General features: G+C 44.1%; 3 protein-coding genes across 4 annotated transcripts; 2 read left to right on the top strand and 1 right to left on the bottom strand.

Moving 5' to 3' along the window:
- The first annotated feature begins 1,248 nt into the window (after window positions 1–1,248).
- LOC110538346 (ankyrin repeat and fibronectin type-III domain-containing protein 1) lies at window positions 1,249–11,263 on the top strand. Its single transcript, XM_021625101.3, has 18 exons — window positions 1,249–1,497; window positions 3,425–3,799; window positions 4,016–4,271; window positions 4,595–4,795; window positions 4,938–5,051; window positions 5,152–5,249; window positions 5,427–5,517; window positions 5,730–5,837; window positions 6,070–6,169; window positions 6,415–6,544; window positions 6,655–6,774; window positions 6,979–7,200; window positions 7,304–7,470; window positions 7,717–7,882; window positions 8,080–8,242; window positions 8,755–8,921; window positions 9,025–9,223; window positions 9,427–11,263. The coding sequence occupies exons 2-18, from the start codon at window positions 3,638–3,640 to the stop codon at window positions 10,158–10,160; spliced, it is 3,198 nt and encodes a 1,065-aa protein (XP_021480776.2). The 5' UTR covers window positions 1,249–1,497; window positions 3,425–3,637; the 3' UTR covers window positions 10,161–11,263.
- Window positions 11,264–12,921: 1,658 nt separating this feature from the next.
- LOC110538347 (GTPase IMAP family member 7-like) lies at window positions 12,922–17,287 on the top strand. The gene is made up of 2 exons (XM_021625102.3): window positions 12,922–13,365; window positions 15,285–17,287. The coding sequence occupies exons 1-2, from the start codon at window positions 13,305–13,307 to the stop codon at window positions 16,322–16,324; spliced, it is 1,101 nt and encodes a 366-aa protein (XP_021480777.2). The 5' UTR covers window positions 12,922–13,304; the 3' UTR covers window positions 16,325–17,287.
- On the bottom strand, window positions 17,205–20,610 carry LOC110538348 (ER lumen protein-retaining receptor 3). Of its 2 annotated transcripts, none has more exons than XM_021625103.3 (5): window positions 20,144–20,610; window positions 19,298–19,398; window positions 19,048–19,206; window positions 18,151–18,403; window positions 17,205–18,052 (listed from the first exon to the last, which is right to left on the bottom strand). In XM_021625103.3, exons 1-5 carry the CDS (start codon window positions 20,232–20,234, stop codon window positions 18,009–18,011), a joined length of 648 nt encoding a protein of 215 aa, XP_021480778.3. In that variant the 5' UTR covers window positions 20,235–20,610; the 3' UTR covers window positions 17,205–18,008. The 2 variants fall into 2 exon arrangements, with proteins under 2 accessions (XP_021480778.3, XP_090049624.1); XM_090193498.1 differs by lacking the exon at window positions 20,144–20,610 and adding an exon at window positions 19,648–19,789.
- Window positions 20,611–20,936: the final 326 nt, after the last annotated feature.

Here is a 20,936-nt window from a genome sequence, read left to right as displayed (position 1 = left end):
AGAGGGCAATTACCAATGTCCCTGGACAGCGTGGGGGTAATATAACTATGTGTGCTGCCATCACTCAAAACGGGGTCCTCCATCATAATGCCACACTGGATCCGTACAACACCGGCCATACGCTCACTTTTCTGGATGCAATTTACACAATGCTTGTCCCTGATCCAGATCAGGAGCCTGCTAGATTTGTGTTTTTATGGGACAATGTTAGTTTTCACCGGGCTGTTCTGGTCCAAAACTGGTTTGCCACCCATCCACAATTTGTAGTTTTGTACCTACCCCCATATTCACCTTTTCTAAATCCCATAGAGGAATTCTTCTCAGCCTGGCGCTGGAAAGTGTATGATCGCCAACCCTATGCCCGCGTGCCGCTTCTCCAGGCAATGGAGGACGCATGTGGGGACATAGAGGTTGCCTCTGTCCAAGGTTGGATATGCCATGCTAGGAGATACCTCCCTCGATGTTTGGCAAGAGAAAACGTATCTTGTGATGTGGACGAAGTATTGTGGCCAGACCCAGGCAGGAGAAGAGGCCGGAGAAGAGATGAAGCACTAGCTTAGCACTGGTGCAGTAGCATACAACAGTAATGTTTGGCCTAATAAATATTTTCTGTTTCTACATTGCATTGGTGTTTACAGTGTACTTGTTACCCCTCTCAGCAGATTACTTTCACTGTAGAACATTGTATTGAAATGTAGATATAAGCCTATGAAAGAACAAAGAGCTTTAGATTTAGAACAACAGTGTTTACATGGTATTTCCAAAAATGTACTATTATGAAAGCAGTGTTTGCCATTTGATGCAAATGCTTCACTCTGACATGTGTTTATGGCATTTTGAATACAGTGTTACATTTTGAATGAGATGTGGGGCATTTTGCATTTTGTGTGTGCAGTTCTGGGAATTGTGTGTAGAGTTTTGAAAAAAAGGAGATAGTTTTGAAAACTTGTGTAAGCGGTTGGAAAAAACTGTAATGTGGAGGCAAAAATAAGACTTCAGAATGTAATGCATGGACAGTTCTATAGAACAGGTGCACAATAACATTTTATCATTGAATTAGCTACTTATTTCACATTGTGTAATAGGCTTACATTTGCCAATTAGGTTATTGATGCAAAGTGACTGAAGAATCTATTAACATTAGCCTATTGATTTGGAGCCACTACTTTATCTATCATATTCCATCTAGCTGTATAATAATGTGAATTCTGAATTGGTCCGTGAATGTAAGCCTCAGCATTTGTGAATGCGAGAGAGAGAAAGAGAGAGATGGGAGGGGCGCGAGGTACCAGATTGTATGTTGAGCGTCCGGAGCAGGTTCGCTTGACCGTGAGAAGGGAAAATTCATGAAAGTGGATTAACCGGACTGAGAGGGATGAGTGAATTCCGATTGCTATCGTAACTTTAGGATTCATTTATTGACTTTTAATTGACGCTTTCGTGGTGATTGTGGTGTAGTATGTGACAAGGGGAAGCAGGGGCTTACATCTACGGAAGGTATTGTCTTGTATACTTTTAATCTAACATATTTACCTGCCTAATAATTCATAATACAACACACAACCAGGTTGTTACAGGAGCCATAGGATTCGAGTGGATTATTGCAATAGGGTATAAAATGTTATTTATTTGTAAACTCATTTTTAATTTGACACTGTTTGTAAATTCGTTTGTATTCTATGTGCATGCTGAATATGATGTTGTGCATTCTATTCTAGTTGGATCATTTTCTAAACTTTCATTAACTCAAACAACTGTGTATTTATTACATTGGCATAACTGTTGCATTTGAGCTTTGGCTGCTGTCAGATGCTTGTGTAATGTTTCAGGAATGTTTTATTAATTATCTGTATGTATACAGAATCTTCCAACGTTTCCTTATTTGGTTCACGCAATTATTGCGTTTCTTTCGAGTAACAGCATCACTTCCTGGTGCCTGGTATGAGTCATAGGATATTTCTGTATAGATTTACTGTGAAACATTGCTTTGTCTGTTATCAAGCAAATGCTTAGGCCTACAAAAAAGTCACAACAGAATGGAATACATTTATAATAATTACATAAGCTGCATACAAATATGTTAATGCTATTTAATTGAAGCGTCAATATCAACTCAAATTACTGAATGTCAATTATTGTTTACATTAAGTATTTTTGTCCAGTGATTGGCATCTGTTGGCAACTCCATACAGCATAGACAAGAATCCCTTCACTAAACCAGTTTCACAGATACAGATCGACACTTTCCATAAGAGATAAAATGCGCCATGAACAAACAATAGAACTGAATCTACCAATAACAGTGAGGAGGTCTCACCCTTATCTTTTCCCTATGCGTGAACAAGCAGTGCAGGTGGTAAGAGGAGTGAGGGATTGTTATGTCACATGTGGGCATATAAAAGGTACAGAATGCCAGCTGGGGACACCAGGCGCCTTCGTGGCCACAGCAAAGTGCCACCGTACCAGTACAAGATCAGGGAGAATTCACTTTCTCTAGGAGACACAACGTAGTTAGTCAGAACATGGTCATACAGACATGAAGATTGAATGTGGCTTTCATTTCCATTAGAATGAGGGTTGAGGGGAAATGGGTGAGGGAAAAGGAGTGATGACAGAGAGATGGAGTCATGGCATCTCTTGCCAGGGATGTATTTTGTGTCTGAATAACACTATGATGTAGATGGAAGTAAGTGGAAAGTGAGGAGTTGAAAAAAGGCAGGAGAGAGAGAGAGAGAGAGAGAGGAAGGATGGAAGAGAAATGTAGTGACTGAGAAGAGAAAATAAAAGTGAAAGAGCATTTTGGTCAAAGCAACAAAAAGGTCTCAGGGGGCTTTCGGAAGGAAAGTGTGCAGCTGGATCTAATGCACCTCTTCCTGTTCAGGATACAATGCTGCTGGTTTTTCCTGTCTGTAAAGAGGTGAAGAAGAATAGACAATTATCCATCACTAATGTAAGACACGATAAAGGCAAATGAGAGGGCAGATAAATGGTTCTATATGTATGACATGATGAGTCAGGAGAACTCAATTTAATATATTTTTACTGTGCACTCTGTAGACTTCCATTCCTCAGTCAATTAGATTGATGGTGAGATTGTTTTGTGCAGAGCCTCCATTGAGTAGGAAGAAAAGCCATAAGGCATTAGACTAGAGAGTGGGAACAAAGGGGAGAAGAGTGAGATATTCTAACTTCCGTGAGGCATTTTCCATCTGCTCTGCTCAGGCATTGTAACTTTGATCCACTTATCCACCCACACGCAGTGCTGCTCAACTCAACCCAGGCTCCCCTAAGTAGTGATACATTTCTGCAACCTTTTACCAGCTGGTAAGATGACAGTAAGACTGACTTTGTTCTGTTTTTTTGTTTTTTTTTAAATCTATTTTTCCCTCCCTCATCTTATTCCTACTGTATCACTCCATTCTAGTCCTCTAATGCACCTCTTCCTGTTTCACACCCCCTTCATCCTCCCTTCTTCCCCCTCTCCCTCCCCCGTGTACCGTTCCTCTCTTCACGCTGTCTCTCTGTGACCTCTCCATCATCCATCCACCTTCTTCTCTTTTGTTCCAACCTCGTCCCCTGTAACTCCCGTATCCTGCTGTGCACACTCTCTACCAATTGTGTGTGTGCCATCTATTGTATGTCTGTGTCGGTGAGAAACCCGCCACAGCGGCGGCGCTCTCTGGGTCCCGTTTTGCCTAAACGCATCTACAGAAACCTGTCGGTCAGGCTGAGGGGCGGAGAGTTCTCTTTTTCCGGAGAGACAGACATGCCGAAACATCCATGCAAGGCCCCTCACACAGTAAGACATCCTGAGAGAAAGTGAATTTTGGATCCATTTTGGGTGTTTTATCTTTGACAATTGTCTTATATTGTTGTTCCATACTATCATCTAAAGTAACATTTTCTTCCTGCATTTTTCTGCCCTGCCCATGACAATGTACCCTCTTACCCTGTATCCCTCCATGTTCCTGTTTCTCATTTCGCACTCAATCCCCCTCTACCTCCCCTGTATTAGTATAAGAACCTGTGGGAGGCAGTGGAGAATGAGGACACCCTGGCGGTGCAGAGCCTGCTATTCAGGGACAGAGTGTGTGGCGGAGGAGGAGGACGGGATAAAGAGAAGAAAGAGAAGGACTGGGAAAGAGAGAGGGAGAAAGGTGTAAACAGAGTGAGTGAGCAGGGCCTGGTACCTCTGGACGTGGCTGCTCTAACCCAGAACTCCCCTCTGCTGCACGTGTTGACAAAGGCAGGAGCCAGACACAACCCCGTCTGTGAGTCTTGCACAGTGACGTAGATTGAATCAGTGCAATCAAGAGATGGTCAAGTAATAGTTGTACACATTTCACACAAACAATGGATCATCCAGTACATTAAGACATAACCACTATTTTGGGGTAGTGACTACTAGTGAATGATGTTTAAATGGAATGTTTACAGATATAATTCCTGTCACCCTTTCACTCTATCTTGTTCCCACACTGTGTTAACAATGCTATATTATCCCTCCCTCCCTCCCTCCCTCCCTCCCTCCCTCCCTCCCTCCCTCCCTCCCTCCCTCCCTCCCTCCCTCCCTCCCTCCCTCCCTTTCTCTCAGTGTGTCTTCCAGCTGAGTGGTTGTGCAAGCTGGATGCCCTGGTGATGTTGGCCGACAGGCAGGTGGAGGACAGGAGGGAGGAGCTACTGGGTGGAGCAGGGGCGGGGCCACATGTGCAGGCCGACATACAGAGGCAGCTTCACCTCTGGACTCTGCGGCAGCAGCTGTACTGCAGGATGAGGGAGAGCTTCCACCACACAGGTCAGAGGCTAGGGGTCAGGGGTGATGAAGGACAAGTATGATGCACTCAAGCCAGTCTCATTGATTTGTTTATGTTATGTACTTTTGGCTCCAAGTCTGTGTTTACTGTCGGTGTGTCTCTCCATTTCTCTGTGTCCTCTAGACCTCCCTGGCCCACCCAGTAGCGTGTCACTGTTTGTGACCAGTGCCTCTTCCCTGTTTGTGTCCATTCGAGAGCCAAACGGTATCGCCACTGGATTGATCACCCGCTACAGAGGTGGGGTTCTACTACTCCAACTCTAATCACTATTGCAATCACCACTCAGTCCTCAATATCATAGATACATCCGTGTCTCTCTTCCTGTCACCTCCTACAGTGGAATGGAGCACCTCTGCCAACTTCAAGAGTATACTTGGCTCAGCCCAGGTGATCGACACTAAGACCCCCATCCACAGCATCACAGGACTCACAACAGTAAGACACACACGACCCCGGTCACATCTCCTAAACCAGAACACCCTGAGGCTAGGAGGCACATAACCTCAACTCTCTCAGTTACCTGCAGAAATGAACAACTACGATGTAAAGTTATTTGGCCTGGTCTGCCTGTTCGTAGGGTTAAGTCATGATGATAATGTATTGGTCTCTTAGGGAATGCACTACTTTGTGAGAGTGACTGCCTACAATGTGAAGGGATGGGGCCCAGCTCAGAGCTCCAGCCCAGTCAGTGCTGCCCCCTCCAGTGAGTAAATGGAACTGCAGACAGACAGACAAAAGAGCTTTCTGATATTCTATATTATCATCAATGCTCTGTGTAGAAGTTGCCCCTAATCACAGATCAAGAAGCAGCTCCCCAAATACCAGCCTTCGCCATTTGAAAAAAACAGCTGACCTTGGATCATATGACTCCACAATGAATACCAGTGAACGCTGGTGGCCTGTGTCCCTCTGCAGGCTGGAGGGAGTGTATGGGAGTGAAAACTCCAAGCAGGAACAAGGAGGCTCTAGCCAGGAGACTGTTGGAGCAGACCAGAGAGCCACACTACAAGGGATACTGTATAGGTAGTGTACTTCTTGAACCATAACATAGATACAGCATCTTAGTTCTGCCTCTCATACAAGGGGAATTAATATACTATTCAAATGATTTGTGTAAGATCAACATCCTTGTACATTCAATACCTGTATAATACATGAGAATGTAAACAGTATCAGTCACTCAAAATAATACTCTGGCTCTTTCACATGGTCCTCCATGTCTGAATGTCTCATTCCTTTGTCCTGTGGCCCATAGAGAGCTGCAAGCCCCAGAGCCCCAGTAAGCGCCTGTCTATGTCTCGCAGCCTGAAGCTGCTCTTCCAGTCAGCCACCAAGTTTGTCCGTCTCCTACAGAGGTGAGATAGCAATGCTCCTCACCCAACAGCTCTGTATCTCTGCCACTAACCTCACCCATGGTTACATTTAGAGAAAGATCCCACTCTGTCTCTGTTCCCTCAGTACATCCCCTACTCTTCAAACAAGTGTCCCGTTCTGCCCTCTCTTTATTGCATCTCTCTATTCATTTATTTTCTGTCTTCCCTCGTTAGGATGAAACTAATCTTATTCTCTCCTCTGTTCTTCCTCTTTGTCTCATTGTTAGGGGTGTATACCTGGCAACTGTGTTCTACAGAAAGGAAAACATCCTGGTCACAGCAGATGACCAGCTCCCATTGGTGGAGATCCAGTGCTGCTCCACCTCCGTCTCTCAGGACTTCCTTTGGTTTGCCAAGGTTAGCTGTCAATCTAATTGAATACATTGGTAGGTATACCTGTGAAATATATGTTCCAAATTTACATAGTCTATTTTCTATCTTTCTATCCCTCTCTCTTTTTCTTATAGTTGTCCTGTGCGTGGCAACAGGTGCCCTGGCTCCAGCAGGCCCTCTCCTCCGCTCTCTCCTCCTCTTCATCACTACTTCAGAACAGGCACAATATCTTGCAGGCTGTAGCACAACTACAGGTGAAAAAAAGGATAATGTACACTGATAGGTCACTGTACATGGCCTTCTCATCAATCAAGCACCTAGCAAAGATGAAGAGACAACATTTTCTTTGAGTTTTCTCTTCCACTACCTGTTTCTTGTTGACTTTCCTTTTCACTCTTTATTTTAATTTGAATATTTCATACTTTTCTCCCTCTCTCCTTCCCTGCCTCTCTCTGCAGTCCTCTCTAGGGACAGTAGACTTGGGGCAGGTGTACTATGAGCCTCTGAAGGACAGGCAGGGTAATGTCCTGCTGGTGACAGTGAAGGATTGTGCGGCCCACACAAAACCCCCGGACCTCCCTCTCCACTGGGTCCCCCTGGCCTGGCTGGAGAAGAACCGGAGCAGGACCCCTCTACTCCCAGAGCCTACTGCCATGGACACCCTCACAGAGCAGCTCAAGGTGACCCTTCCTGGCTGGGACACTGTGTGCTCGTGTTTATATACAGTAGTAAAGCTTCTTATTGTGCTAATACAACGATGCCGTTCTCTGTGTCCCTCACCAGGAGAAGCTGTCCTTCCACAGACGCAGTGTCCAGTGGGCCCAGCCGGGCCTGTACGTGGGCATCTTGAAGCTGTGCAGCACAGTGGAGCAGATCAGGGTTCTAGTGCCCCAGAGGCTGCCCAACTTGCTATGCCACGCCAGAGTGCGCCACATTCCCCATGTGTCCCGGTAACACAGCTAACATACTACCACTGAGCTTACCACTGAGTTCAGTATGCACTACCACATACAGACTGACTTTTAAACGGTTCTGACCTGGTATAGCTGATGATGAAATAGTATACTGTATAATACTTAGAATGAAGTGTGTCCTCAATGTTTGTCTAGTGTTTTTAAGGATTACTGACTGGTCAGATGAGATCATTGCTAATGATAGTTCCTTGTGATGTGTCTTGGGCTGCATTTTTGTTTTAGCGATGAATGGGCGTGGTTACAAAGCCACAACATGTTAACAGCCAATGAGAACACAGAGGACGTGGATGAGACCTCGATGGACAGCTCTGGGCTGGGGGACTTTGTGAGGTCACTCAGGGCCGCTGTCACTCTCCTGTTGACAAAGCTCAACATCCCCCTCTACAGGGTAACCATGGTTTCACTTTCCAACTCACATGCTTTTAGATCTCATTTGAATGTTATACTGTTTCATGTAATACACCTCTCTTACCTCCTCTTGTCTTCTCTCTCTATTCTTTTCTTTTTGCTTTTTCTCTCTCTCGATATTCTTCACCTCTTGTCCTCTGATCATCACTTCTTTCTCCCTGCTCTCCTCTCCTACAGGCGTATCAGTATGGTGTGTACACTCGGGAGCTGCTGCAGTTTGGGGATAAGATGTCCATGCTGCTTCTGCTGCCCCCCAGTGAAGACTTCAGTTCTAGCTACTGGCCCCTAGTGGGCACCAAGGAGCCAGGCCTCACAATGCCACTGCAGATCTTTGAGCTGGGTATGTATTGGTGCCAGGGTTGGGTTTAAGTTTCAAGTATTTAGTGTCACACGCACAAGTACAGTAAAATGTTTTTCTTGTTTGCTCTTTCCCATCAATGCAGTAATCAATATTAGTAGTACTATTAAAAAACAATAAACAAGTTAATAACACAGTATAATTTTTTTTATTTAAAGAGTCTATATACATTGTGTGCAAAAGGCATGAGGAGGTAGGCAAATAATTACAATTTAGCAGATTAACACTGGAGTGATAAATGGTCAGATGGTCATGTGCTGGTAGAGATACTGGTGTGCAAAAGAGTATGGGGATGAGGTAGGTAAATTGGGTGGGCTATTTACCGATGGACTATGTACAGCTGCAGCGATCGGTTAGCTGCTAATTGACGTTGAGGGAAAGGTTAATGGACAACATAGAGAATATAAGACGTGTCATGCCATTTATGTTTTTGCTCAGAGTAAACTGTCAGTGGTGGTGAGCTTAATTTTTTGTCTAATTCTCACGTCTCACAGTGCACTTCTGGACGTACGAGCAAGACTTCCTGTCTCAGTACTGTCAGGTCTGGGTTCGGTTGGAGCTGGACGCTCATCTGTCCCAGCAGGCTTTGCGAGAAGCTTTGGACACGAAGGAGGTGCAGGAGGCCAGAGACCGCCTTGGTCACATCACTCAGCTCTCACAGGTAGACTACCCATAGAGAGTAATGAAATAGATATCAAAGGAGGACAGTATGTATGTATGAGAGGGAATGAGCCCCCTTGATTCTGTCCCTTTGCCCTGTTTAGAGTCTTGAGGTGGTGTGGCGTGAAGCCCGGTGGATCATGGATGTCCTGCAGTGTGTCCGCTCTAAACAGTGGGTGGGGGCGGTGCCTCTGGGCCTGGTCATGGGAGGAGACCCACCTGCCTGCCCAGACGATGAGGAGGATGACAGGGCTACCACCAGAGTCTGGCCCCAGCGCATACTCCCTCAAAAGAAAATATCAGGTGACTTGTTAATGTAGTAGATATAGTAAATGTATTTATTCACTGTCTTTGATTGGAGCATTAGAGAACAGGCAGGGGTAAGAAGAAAATCATTTTATATTGTGATGCACTTAATTCCTCAGTTTGATATTCAGTCACTTCTTTTGTCTGTGTGATGTAACTAACTCTCCTTTCTGTTGGCCCTCTCCTCCCACTTCCTCTAGAGAGCATTACATGTACTGTTACAGACGTTGGTGTCAGCAGTGGGATCTCTGAGCCAATATGTATCCCGGGGTTCCATGAAAAGGCTGTGAGTTTAATTGAGGGGGCTAGCAAAGGGGGGTACCCCGTGGACCTCAGTGCCCAACATCCTGTTGTGGTGTTCAACAGCCTGGATCAGTCAGGAGTTGGATTCGACATTATGGCCCAATCAGAAGTGGCAGATCATGACATTGTGAACCTGCCAGCTGCCTACAGTGGAGAACTGGAGTATCCTCACAGTTTTGTCAGTGATGTGATCCCGCCTCTACCAGAGATGGACATCATCTTCCCCACACTGAGTCTGATAGATGAAGAGAGGGAGGAGGACCCTGTACCTGGGAGGATGGATATGCTTGACAGTTTAAGTCTTGGAGTCGGTGAAAGCGAGGCTTTCTTTGGACTAAACTCTGACTTGATGAGGGGACCTAAGGGTTGCTCTCTCTCTGATGTGCATCATGATACGAACTCACTGACAGCAGGCCTTAGTTTAGGAGACAGAACCTGTGCAGATACACTGTTCTCAGGTCATTTAGACGGGCTGGCCACATCTGCCCCTCTTCCCATTGTGATGACCACACCTGCCCAGAGCTGGGATTTACCTACAGAGGACACTATGATACATGCTGGCAACAGGGGGGGCAGCATGCCAGCCAGGAGCCAGGTTGAGTGGGTGAACTCCTCTAACCAGGCATCCTGATGTATCCAGATATTATTAGAACTGAACGTTACACCAAAATACATTGTACTTACTCATCGTGCCTCTCGAAGAATTTGACAACCAATTCTCAACAAATTCTTAATATCATTTCAGTGCCTTTAAGCGAGTTTGGCAAACGGTGGGATATTCATGGTTGTTTTCTCATCACATTATCTGACTCTCTGTAGTTGTTCCAGTGGTGATATAAAAGGCCTGTCTCCAAGAGACCTGCTAGACATGTTCTGTGCTTCTGTATGCGAGATGTCTCCCTGTTGCAAGTTGTATTAAACTGAATTGATTTATGATTGTCTATATCCACAACTGCTATTCTCTTTTGTTCAATGTAAAATACTCTTTACCGTATTGTGCTCTATTAACCAGTTGCACTTTTGTCCTTATAACACACAACTAGCTAGTTGTAACGTTCATTGTTGGAAGGATTGGACCAAGGTGCAGCGTGGAAGGCGTTCATCATGTTTATTAATGTGAACCAGCAACAAAACAAATAAAGAGTAACAAAACGAATGTGCAGCTTTGGACTGCAAAAAGGCTACATTAAAAAAACAAGAACCCAAACACAACAGGTGGAAAAAAGGCTGCCTAAATATGATCCCCCAATCAGAGACAACGATAGACAGCTGCCTCTGATTGGGAACCATACTAGGCCAACCTAGAAACGAAAAACTAGATTGCCCACCCAAGTCACACCCTGACCTAACCAAATAGAGAAATAAAAGGATCTCTACGGTCAGGGCGTGACACTAGTCTACAGTAAAATCAGTTGAATGGTTTATCTTTATGAAATGACCAAATCAAATATTTTCAGCTGTATTTGTGTTGTTCCACATTTTATTTCTAAGACGAAAGTTAGTTATCTTTTTTTACATTTTCCTTTTCAGAAACGTGTGTGTATTTGAGAAGGTTACACAGGCCGACTGGGTATTAAGGTGAAGATATGTTATGAGGATATCAATTCAAAATGCCAATATTAAAGGTCCAATGCAGCCATTTTTATCTCAATATCAAATCATTTATGGGTAACAATTAAGTACCTTACTGGGATTTTTTTTTTTCAATTAAAATGGTCAAAAAATTAACAAAAACGAAGGAGATTTTCTCAAGCAAGAATTTTGCTCGGACTGTCTGGGAGTGGTCTGAGTGGGAAGAGGAAAAAGGAAAATAAGATGTCATTGGCAGAGATGTTTGGAACTCTCTTTCTTATTGGTCTATTAACTAATTTACCACACAGTGATGTCAACATGGAAGGCCAAAACTCCACCCCACCAAAACAGGCAGAAATTTCAGGCGATCTTTTCAAGCAGCTCATACACTAAAAGGGCATCATCACAATTTTCACAGTAATATTCCAATGTCACAGTGTGGATATATACACTCAGTGGTCAGTTTATTAGGTACACACGTCTATTACTGGGTCGGACTTCCAGAAAAGTGAATTCTTTGGGGCATGGAAACGTTGCTCAGTTGGTATCATGGGACGTTTGCCAGGAAAACATTCCCCACACCATTACAGACCCTTCGCCCGGGGTCGAGGCCCCCTTTCTTCTGTACCACCCCAGGGCTTCCGTGGCTACCATGGCCACGGCCTGGGGGGTGGTCTCTACTCTTTTCGCTACCAGCAATGTTTGGAGCTGGACGTGGTGTGTGGGTAGCAGGAAGGAGACCGGGGCTCGCAGGTCGACTGGGGTCAGGCTCAGGGTCCTGAGGTAAGATTCCAGACAGAACCGTGCGAGGGCTTGGGTCTTGTTGTTGACCGGCGAGGTGGCAAGAGTGAGATATAACACTGTTTAGTGGCTGCCCAGGAACAAGTAGAGGTCAGGCAAGCCTTTCCCCCCCTTGGACCTGGGTCTCTTGACCACCTCCCTCTTCAGCCTCTCCCACATGCTTCCCCACAGGAAGTGAAACAGCATCCATTCCAGAGCTAAAAGTGTTGTTCGTGGGGTGATATAAACAGAACTGAATAACAGCAGCACAGGTAAAATCACAGCTTTAATGATTAAAACCTTGCCCTCACAAGTCAGGTGTCGAAGTCCCCAAAAACCCAGTCTCTGTCGTACAGTCCCCAGGATCCCACTCCAGTTGCCGCTTCCTCCTCCCGGTCAAACTTTACCCCCAGTACCTGCCCATGGTTTGAGAAATTGGGCTTTTGTCTTGTCTCTGTTCAATCTTGCCCCAGAGGCACGCCCGTACCAGTCAGTCCTGTCCAGGGTCCTGTTGACAGATAAAATGTTGGGGATGGCGGGTTAGTCAACCACAGGAGGAGGGTGGCCCCTTAATTGGGGAGGGCGGGCTCTGGGTAATGGCTGGAGAGGAATAGTTGGAAGGGTATCAAACACATGGTTTCTATGTGTTTGATGCGATTCCATTTGTTCCGTTATAATGAGCCATCCTCCCATCAGCAGCCTCCACTGGAGTCAACCCTTAAAGTACTAGTATGCATAATTACAGTTTGGCACAGTGCAATTATTTATGACATGTTTATAACCTTAACCTCAACATCAAAACAAAAACAAAGTTATGTCACTGATCTTACCTTGCGCTTTTTTTTCGGGGGGGGGGGGCTGTTTAAAGCTTTCTCTGCCCTCCACTATGATCTCACATAAATTAAGTGATATGATTTCGATAATTTGATTTCTCTGCAAGTGCCTAGTAATAATAGTTTAGTAATAATAGTTTAGTAATAATGGTCTAGTAATAATAGTTTAGTAATAATATGACGTCCCACACTTTCCGAATTCACCCTATATGCGAAAAACAAAATGTAAGCATGAACGGCAAGTTGACAGTGTAGGATCAAGAAACTGACCACAGGTAAGCTTACAGTGTCAGTTAGTCAGCGCAGACTGGTCGCGTGTGCGGAGGAGAGGGACGGAAGCTATACTGTTACATGCGCATTATCACAATGACATCATGGTCTGACTCTGCAGCATTGCATCGTAGATACGGCATGTAAACGGGTGAAAAGAAAAAGGACATGGATACAAACATATTTAATTTCTCAATTTCTCAATAAGAATGAGGAGGTGCTGGTAAAATATGCAAGTAACGCAACCGAAGACAGGACCCTCTTATTTCAGTGCATATTAGGTTTTCCACGGATAATCCATAGTTGCAGCCGTTTTCGCCATGGCTAACTCATGTGGGACAGTGGAGATGGCGTCATTGGAATGTGCTGCCTCGAATCTGGGTGAGAGACTATTGAAACAGTAATATCCTACTGTCGTTGTTGCTAGCAGGTACAGTGCCTTGCGAAAGTATTCGGCCCCCTTGAACTTTGCGACCTTTTGCCACATTTCAGGCTTCAAACATAAAGATATAAAACTGTATTTTTTTTGTGAAGAATCAACAACAAGTGGGACACAATCATGAAGTCGAACGACATTTATTGGATATTTCAAACTTTTTTAACAAATCAAAAAATGAAAAATTGGGCGTGCAAAATTATTCAGCCCCTTTACTTTCAGTGCAGCAAACTCTCTCCAGAAGTTCAGTGAGGATCTCTGAATGATCCAATGTTGACCTAAATGACTAATGATGATAAATACAATCCACCTGTGTGTAATCAAGTCTCTGTATAAATGCACCTGCACTGTGATAGTCTCAGAGGTCCGTTAAAAGCGCAGAGAGCATCATGAAGAACAAGGAACACACCAGGCAGGTCCGAGATACTGTTGTGAAGAAGTTTAAAGCCGGATTTGGATACAAAAAGATTTCCCAAGCTTTAAACATCCCAAGGAGCACTGTGCAAGCGATAATATTGAAATGGAAGGAGTATCAGACCACTGCAAATCTACCAAGACCTGGCCATCCCTCTAAACTTTCAGCTCATACAAGGAGAAGACTGATCAGAGATGCAGCCAAGAGGCCCATGATCACTCTGGATGAACTGCAGAGATCTACAGCTGAGGTGGGAGACTCTGTCCATAGGACAACAATCAGTCAAATCTGGCCTTTATGGAAGAGTGGCAAGAAGAAAGCCATTTCTTAAAGATATCCATAAAAACTGTTGTTTAAAGTTTGCCACAAGCCACCTGGGAGACACACCAAACATGTGGAAGAAGGTGCTCTGGTCAGATGAAACCAAAATTGAACTTTTTGGCAACAATGCAAAACGTTATGTTTGACGTAAAAGCAATACAGCTGAACACACCATCCCCACTGTCAAACATGGTGGTGGCAGCATCATTGTTTGGGCCTGCTTTTCTTCAGCAGGGACAGGGAAGATGGTTAAAATTTATGGGAAGATGGATGGAGCCAAATACAGGACCATTCTGTAAGAAAATCTGATGGAGTCTGCAAAAGACCTGAGACTGGGACGGAGATTTGTCTTCCAACAAGACAAAGATCCAAAACATAAAGCAAAATCTACAATGGAATGGTTTGAAAATAAACATATCCAGGTGTTAGAATGGCCAAGTCAAAGTCCAGACCTGAATCCAATCGAGAATCTGTGGAAAGAACTGAAAACTGCTGTTCAGAAATGCTCTCCATCCAACCTCACTGAGCTCGAGCTGTTTTGCAAGGAGGAATGGGAAAACATTTCAGTCTCTCGATGTGCAAAACTGATAGAGACATACACCAAGCGACTTACAGCTGTAATTGCAACAAAAGGTGGCGCTACAAAGTATAAACTTAAAGGGGCTGAATAATTTTGCACGCCCAATTTTTCAGTTTTTGATTTGTTAAAAAAGTTTGAAATATCCAATAAATGTCGTTCCACTTCATGATTGTGTCCCACTTGTTGTTGATTCTTCACAAAATAATACAGTTTTATATCTTTATGTTTGAAGCCTGAAATGTGGCAAAAGGTCGCAAAGTTCAAGGGGGCCGAATACTTTCGCAAGGCACTGTAGATTTTCCATTGCGCATCAAAAAATATGGCGTTTGTATAGCATTTTTTAACAGCCGAAAATAAACAGCAGCACTCAGAAATCTGTAATGTAGGCTAAATACATCTCAGCCCCCAACCATTATAAATATAATAGACCTACATATTATATGGGTGATAATAGGACAACAGTAGGCCTATGTCAGATAGTAATTTCAAGGTAGGTTACACTTTTAGATTGGTTAGGTCAGTAAAAATGACTGTAATTTGTGTCACAGCATGTGAAGCATCACCGGAGCCTGACAGTGGGGCGCTGAGGATGGTACTGGTGGGGAAGACAGGCACAGGGAGAAGCTCTTCTGGTAACACCATCCTAGGGAGGCAGGCATTCCGGGTGGACATCTCTTCATGTTCTGTAACTGGTCAGTGTGACAGACAGAGTGGAGCTGTGGCTGGGAGGAACCTCACTGTGGTCGACACCCCAGGGTTCTTCGACACACGCCTCTCCCCTCAGGAGGTGACAGCTGAGGCAGGCCGCTGTGTGGTGCTGTCCACCCCTGGCCCCCACTCCTTCCTGGTGACCCTTCAGCCTGGCAGGTTCACTCAGGAGGAGCAGGATGCCCTAGAGTGGGTGAAGGCCACTTTTGGACCAGGAGTCCTCAGATACACAGTAGTACTGTTCACCTGGGGTGACCATCTACAGGGAAAAAGCATGGAAGACTTCCTGAAGGAGAGCCAGGAGCTCCAGGAGTTTGTGAGTAGATGTCAGGGGGGCTACCATGTCTTTAACAACAGCAACAAGATAACAGACTGCACTCAGGTCACAGAGCTCCTGGAGAAGATAGACAAGATGGTGACACAGAACGGAGGTGGCTTCTACACCAACGAGATGTACCAGGAGGCAGAGAGAGCCATCAGAGAAGTGCAGGAAGGAACTCTGGGAGAGAGAAGGATGACTCCATTGAAGCAGGAGGAGGATGGGGTGAAGACAGGGCCAGAGCCTCAGGGACCGGAGGCAGAGAGAATGAGAAGGAGGGAAGAGGAGGAGAGGAGAAGAGAGGAAGAGGCAGCCAGAAAGAAGGCAGAGAAGTTGTTCTGGTGTGAGCTGGTGTCTGCCCTGGGGAAGGGGGCGGCAGAGGGAGCTGGAGTAACAAGTAAAGGGAAAGGGAAAGCAGTGAAAAAGGTTAAGGCGATAGAGAGGGCAGCAGCTTTGGCTACCACACCGCTGTCAATCACATCAGCTGCCAAAGTGGTGGGAGGAGCTGTGAGAGAGGGAAGTAAAGTGCTTTACAAACACCGCAAAACTCTCCTACACTGACGGGGACTTTTAATATCCACTATTATTCACTGTATGGTGCTGGGTTATCAGGTAGAAGATGAGGATCTTAAATAACCAGTATATTTTTTCTGTCTCTGAAGTGCAAATTCGTTTTTACACACTTATTTATCACTCAAATGTGTTCTCTGAAAAATCATCACAATGACTTCATAAGGCAGGCTTGCTAAAGAGCGCCGATGCACTTTCTTCCATTGACAGTCATAGTTGATGAAGCTATTAGTGCACTAACACACGGAGGTAAATGATCAGAAAGTGAATAAGAGTTGATAGAAGACAAAATGCAGTGTAATACCACTGTAATGGAACTGCCACCATCATCCTTAGTAGAAGCCCAGCCCTGACAGTTGAGGAAGTGATTCTATTTGACCAGGTTGTCATAGTACCACGGGAGTAAACATGCATTCATTATTGAATACTCAATAGAAAAGTCAAGTGTGCTGTGAATTGTTTTAAATGATGTGAATCGCTAGTGTGAGTATGCAGGAGTAAACATCCTGGTGTGATGAAACACAATTTAAAGTAATCAACACGAAGAACCAGTAAATATACCTTTTACTGACCTAATTTACAAATGGTGAAGGTTCTTTGTAATAAAATGTTGATCATTACAACATGGGCACCACAGCTGTAAAAGTTTGGCACACATTTAGTAGTACCAAGACGATATATATATATAATAATATAATATAATATAATATACCAAGAGTGTAAGTACCTTTCCATTTTGTTGAAGCATTAATCTGCCTTTGCCATTGTAATCCTGGTCTAAAAATGTAGTCAATAAATGTTGAGATATGAATGAACTCTAGTTAGTGAGAAATAACAGTTGATGCCTCATCGCATAGAAAATAGATTGAACTGTGACATCACACAAATGTGTATTCGTTTTACTTAATGAAATGCATTAATATTAAAGGAATGGAAATGACTGGTAAAATCAAAGTACAGAATACAACGTATTTAAGAAGAACCTTGGTTCAGTCAAGAAGTGAACGGATATAAGAGTTACATACATGACAGCGCGTTCTGTGTGGCATCTCCATGGACTTATTATCATAAAGGGAAGAACATAGCACAACTCTTGACAAGGATGGCAAATATCGCCCATAGCAGCCTAAATACAAGACTCCCAATGAACTCTGCTTGGTGAAACAATGTAAGCCTTGAAGGTTGGTCACTGTTATATGTAGAAATTGTAAAAAGACAGGAAAGCGGAACAAATGTCTCACATATATACAATGTTTACACCATTTTGATGTAATAAGACATTCAAAATATGCCATTTACTAGAAAAGGAAAAATAAGGCACAAACTCCATTGGACTAATTGAAGAGGGACAATATCTGCCTCCATGAAAAAGAAAAATAGAAAAAAGAAAATTCCCACAGTATTCAATTTACTCAATTCCCATTAATATTCAGTTCCACACACTCATGCACAAAAACATAGGACATCGTTCTTTGGTCATTTTAGTCTAGGGAAAAGCACACCAACAAACACACCAGGTACCAACAACACGACGGTTGCCCTCTGGGTACAGTATATACCCCCCAGGGTACTGTGACACTGCAGACTGTAGTCCATTACTAAGTATGATTGGAGGGCAGAGGTGCTTTCAGTTACTGAACTGCTCAACTGTCGCTTAAAACAGCACTGACTCTCTTTAGATGGGCATGGGCAGGGACATCTTTCCACTTCCTCTGAGCACTGGAGAGGGACAAAGGCAAAGAGGGAAAGGTACATGGGATGAAATATGTACTAGAAATACAATACAATGTCAAAATCCCTCCCTGGCTCATACTTACCCCTGGTAACGTAAAGGTAGAAGAAGTCACAGTAGAAAATCGTCTGCACCACACCGGACACCACAGCAATCTGGTCAAAGAAGCCCTCGGTGTGGTAGCGCCACACCCAGTTGGCCAGGTACAGGGCTCGGTAGAGACCCAGGAAGAACAGGTAGTGGGTGGTGATGGACTCTGCCTCGCCGGTCTTGGTGATCATGAAGAGCTGGGGCAAGATGGCCACCGACTCCAAGTAGATGGAGAAGGTCCACAGGATCTGTGCACCAAAGATATGCAGTTGAGACTTCTAGGCCAATATTCCACAAAAGCAAATATTTGGGGTTTTAGTTGCCCCTCATTTACATTGTCTATACCATGATGTGATAGAATAGCTAATTAAATGATATAGGTTAAATTATATAGGTAACTAACAAAATAAAGGAAATGCTTGAGTAAATGAGGGATTCAAAGTAAATTGAAAGCTGGGGCTATTAGCCATCTCCTCATGCTTAGGGTCATGTATAAAAATGCCCAGTTGCCCATTATTTTGGCTATCATGGCTAGAAGAGCTCTCAATGACTTGAAAAGAGGGTTCCCTAAGGGGGGTTTAAAGGGTGTGTGTGTCTCAGTCACCAGATCGCAACACAATTGAACACTTATGAGAGACTCTGGAGCGGTGCCTAAAGATGCATTTTTCACCACCATCGACAAAACACCAAATGACAGAATTTCTTGTGGAAGAACGGTGTCGCATCCCTCCAATAGAGTTCCAGACACTTGTAGAATCTATGCCGAGGCGCATTTAACAGTTCTGGCGGCTTGTGGTGGCCCAACGCCCTGTTAAGACACTTTAAGTTGGTGTCTTCTCTATTTTGGCAGTTTACCTGTATGTTCAGTAAGTATTGAACCTGGCACATTTACCTCCAGTGGGGCAAATGCATAGTTTTCCAGGAAGGAAAGCCCAGCCACAGGCACAAGCAGGAACTCAACACGGAATGAGTCACTCTCTGAGTTGAAGGTGCTCCTGAAGCGCATGTAGATCAGGTACACAGTGGCATATGCCAAAGCCAGGAACACCACCTGAGCACACAAGACAGAGGGAAGGAGTTTAGGTTAGAACACAAATCATTGATTGGCTGGCTTCTTTGTAGGATACTATTGTCTACCTCACCTTCATAACTGTGTTGTAGATGGAGATTACGCTCGTGAACAGGTCCAAGTATCTTGTAGTGAAGACTAATGCAAAAAGCACCTGAGACTTCCCAGAAATACCTGCAGAAACACACAACAGTCATTTATCTCACGTATGGGGCAGCAGGTAGCCTAGTGGTTAGAGTGTTGGGCCAGTAACGGAAAGGTTGCTAGATCGAATCCCTGAGCTGACAAGGTAAAAAATGTGTCGTTCTGACCCCGAACAAGGCAGTTATCCCACTGTTCCTAGGCCGTCATTGGAAACAAGAATTTGTTCTCAACTGACCTGCCTAGTTAAATAAAAAATATGCAACAATTTAATTTCATGACCTGGGGATGGCAAAACATCATCAACGCGGATATCTGAGGTAGAAAGCAGACCAGGGTGCGACTCCCTAAGCAAATATGGTTAGACTGAATTCTTTGCCACGTAACATTCTTGTGCGTCGAAGTAGACAAGACAAATTGATTTACTCTCTAACCAATTGTAGTCATTGTTGCAACAAAGTAACAAATGAACTGCTGAGTGCATGACATGACGTGAGTTTTTCAGACCAGTACTAGGAGTGTGAGGTCAACTTCCCAAATGAGATGGCCAGATGCATTACTTGTCTGGCTACCACGGATGTTAGTTTCTTCTCAAAAACGAAGTAGGCCTATTTAGCGAACATAGAGCAGCGGGATAATTCAGTTTGAGTCGTCAGGCAATGTGTCCCCAAGTTTGTTAAACAGATATTAGGCCTCTGAATGAGCAAGTCAATAAATCATTAACAGCTAGACTTCCCTGTAAACAACTGCATATCAAATAATCCCACTGTCAACATACCAGCACAGGATTTGGACCTCCATATCTTCACTAATAGAATGATGATAGCAACGATATGTGACACGTCACCGGCTAGACGGAAGATATTCATAGTGCTGTTTTGGTATTCCAAAAAGAAAGAGTCGAAATATTGGTACAAGTCTGTAAGAATGAGGCCTCAATGTAGTCTTCAGGCGATGTCAAAACAATAACGTATGCAAAATGAGACTCCTCTAAAAAACAAAAAAGACCAAATAACTCCAATGTTCCCAAATGTTATGTCCTCTTGTTCTTTGGAAATCACTACAAATGCTCATTCTAGATATTCTGCATAGGGATTCCTCTGCAGCACTGTCCGCAAAGGGCTGGGAAAGTTTGTCAGACCTGTGGCGGTGACGTGGCTGCCAGTTTCTGCAAAATCCGTATTGCCTCTGGCGCTCAAATTACAGCCAGACTGGGGCGTGAAAGCATGAGCATGTCACTGAAGTGGGCTGTCACTAAGAAATAGTCCGTATGTGACCTTCTTCAACAGCAGATGGAGACAAATAGCAGTAAGTAAACCGTTTATTTTACAGGAATATCTCTCGATATAAAACGACATTATTATGTACTATTGGTTGTGGCCAATAACTCCATCATTAACCATCCCCGTAGACTCATGATTGTAGGCCTAAATGCTTGGGAAACTCATGTTTATATAAGGTACCCCATCTGCTTCAATTTAAGTAGTTAATTCAATGAAAGTAGTTCATACTTTAAAGTGTTGGCTGCAGTTACCATGATGTGTTTTCTTAATAGTCTTGTTCACCAGTTA

This window comes from Oncorhynchus mykiss, chromosome 12 (genome assembly GCF_057628025.1).
Source record: "Oncorhynchus mykiss isolate SJ-2025 chromosome 12, ASM5762802v1, whole genome shotgun sequence".
Classification (NCBI taxonomy): Eukaryota; Metazoa; Chordata; class Actinopteri; order Salmoniformes; family Salmonidae; genus Oncorhynchus; species Oncorhynchus mykiss.
Note: the sequence above shows the minus strand (reverse complement) of the source record. Positions and strands in the feature narration are given on the sequence as shown.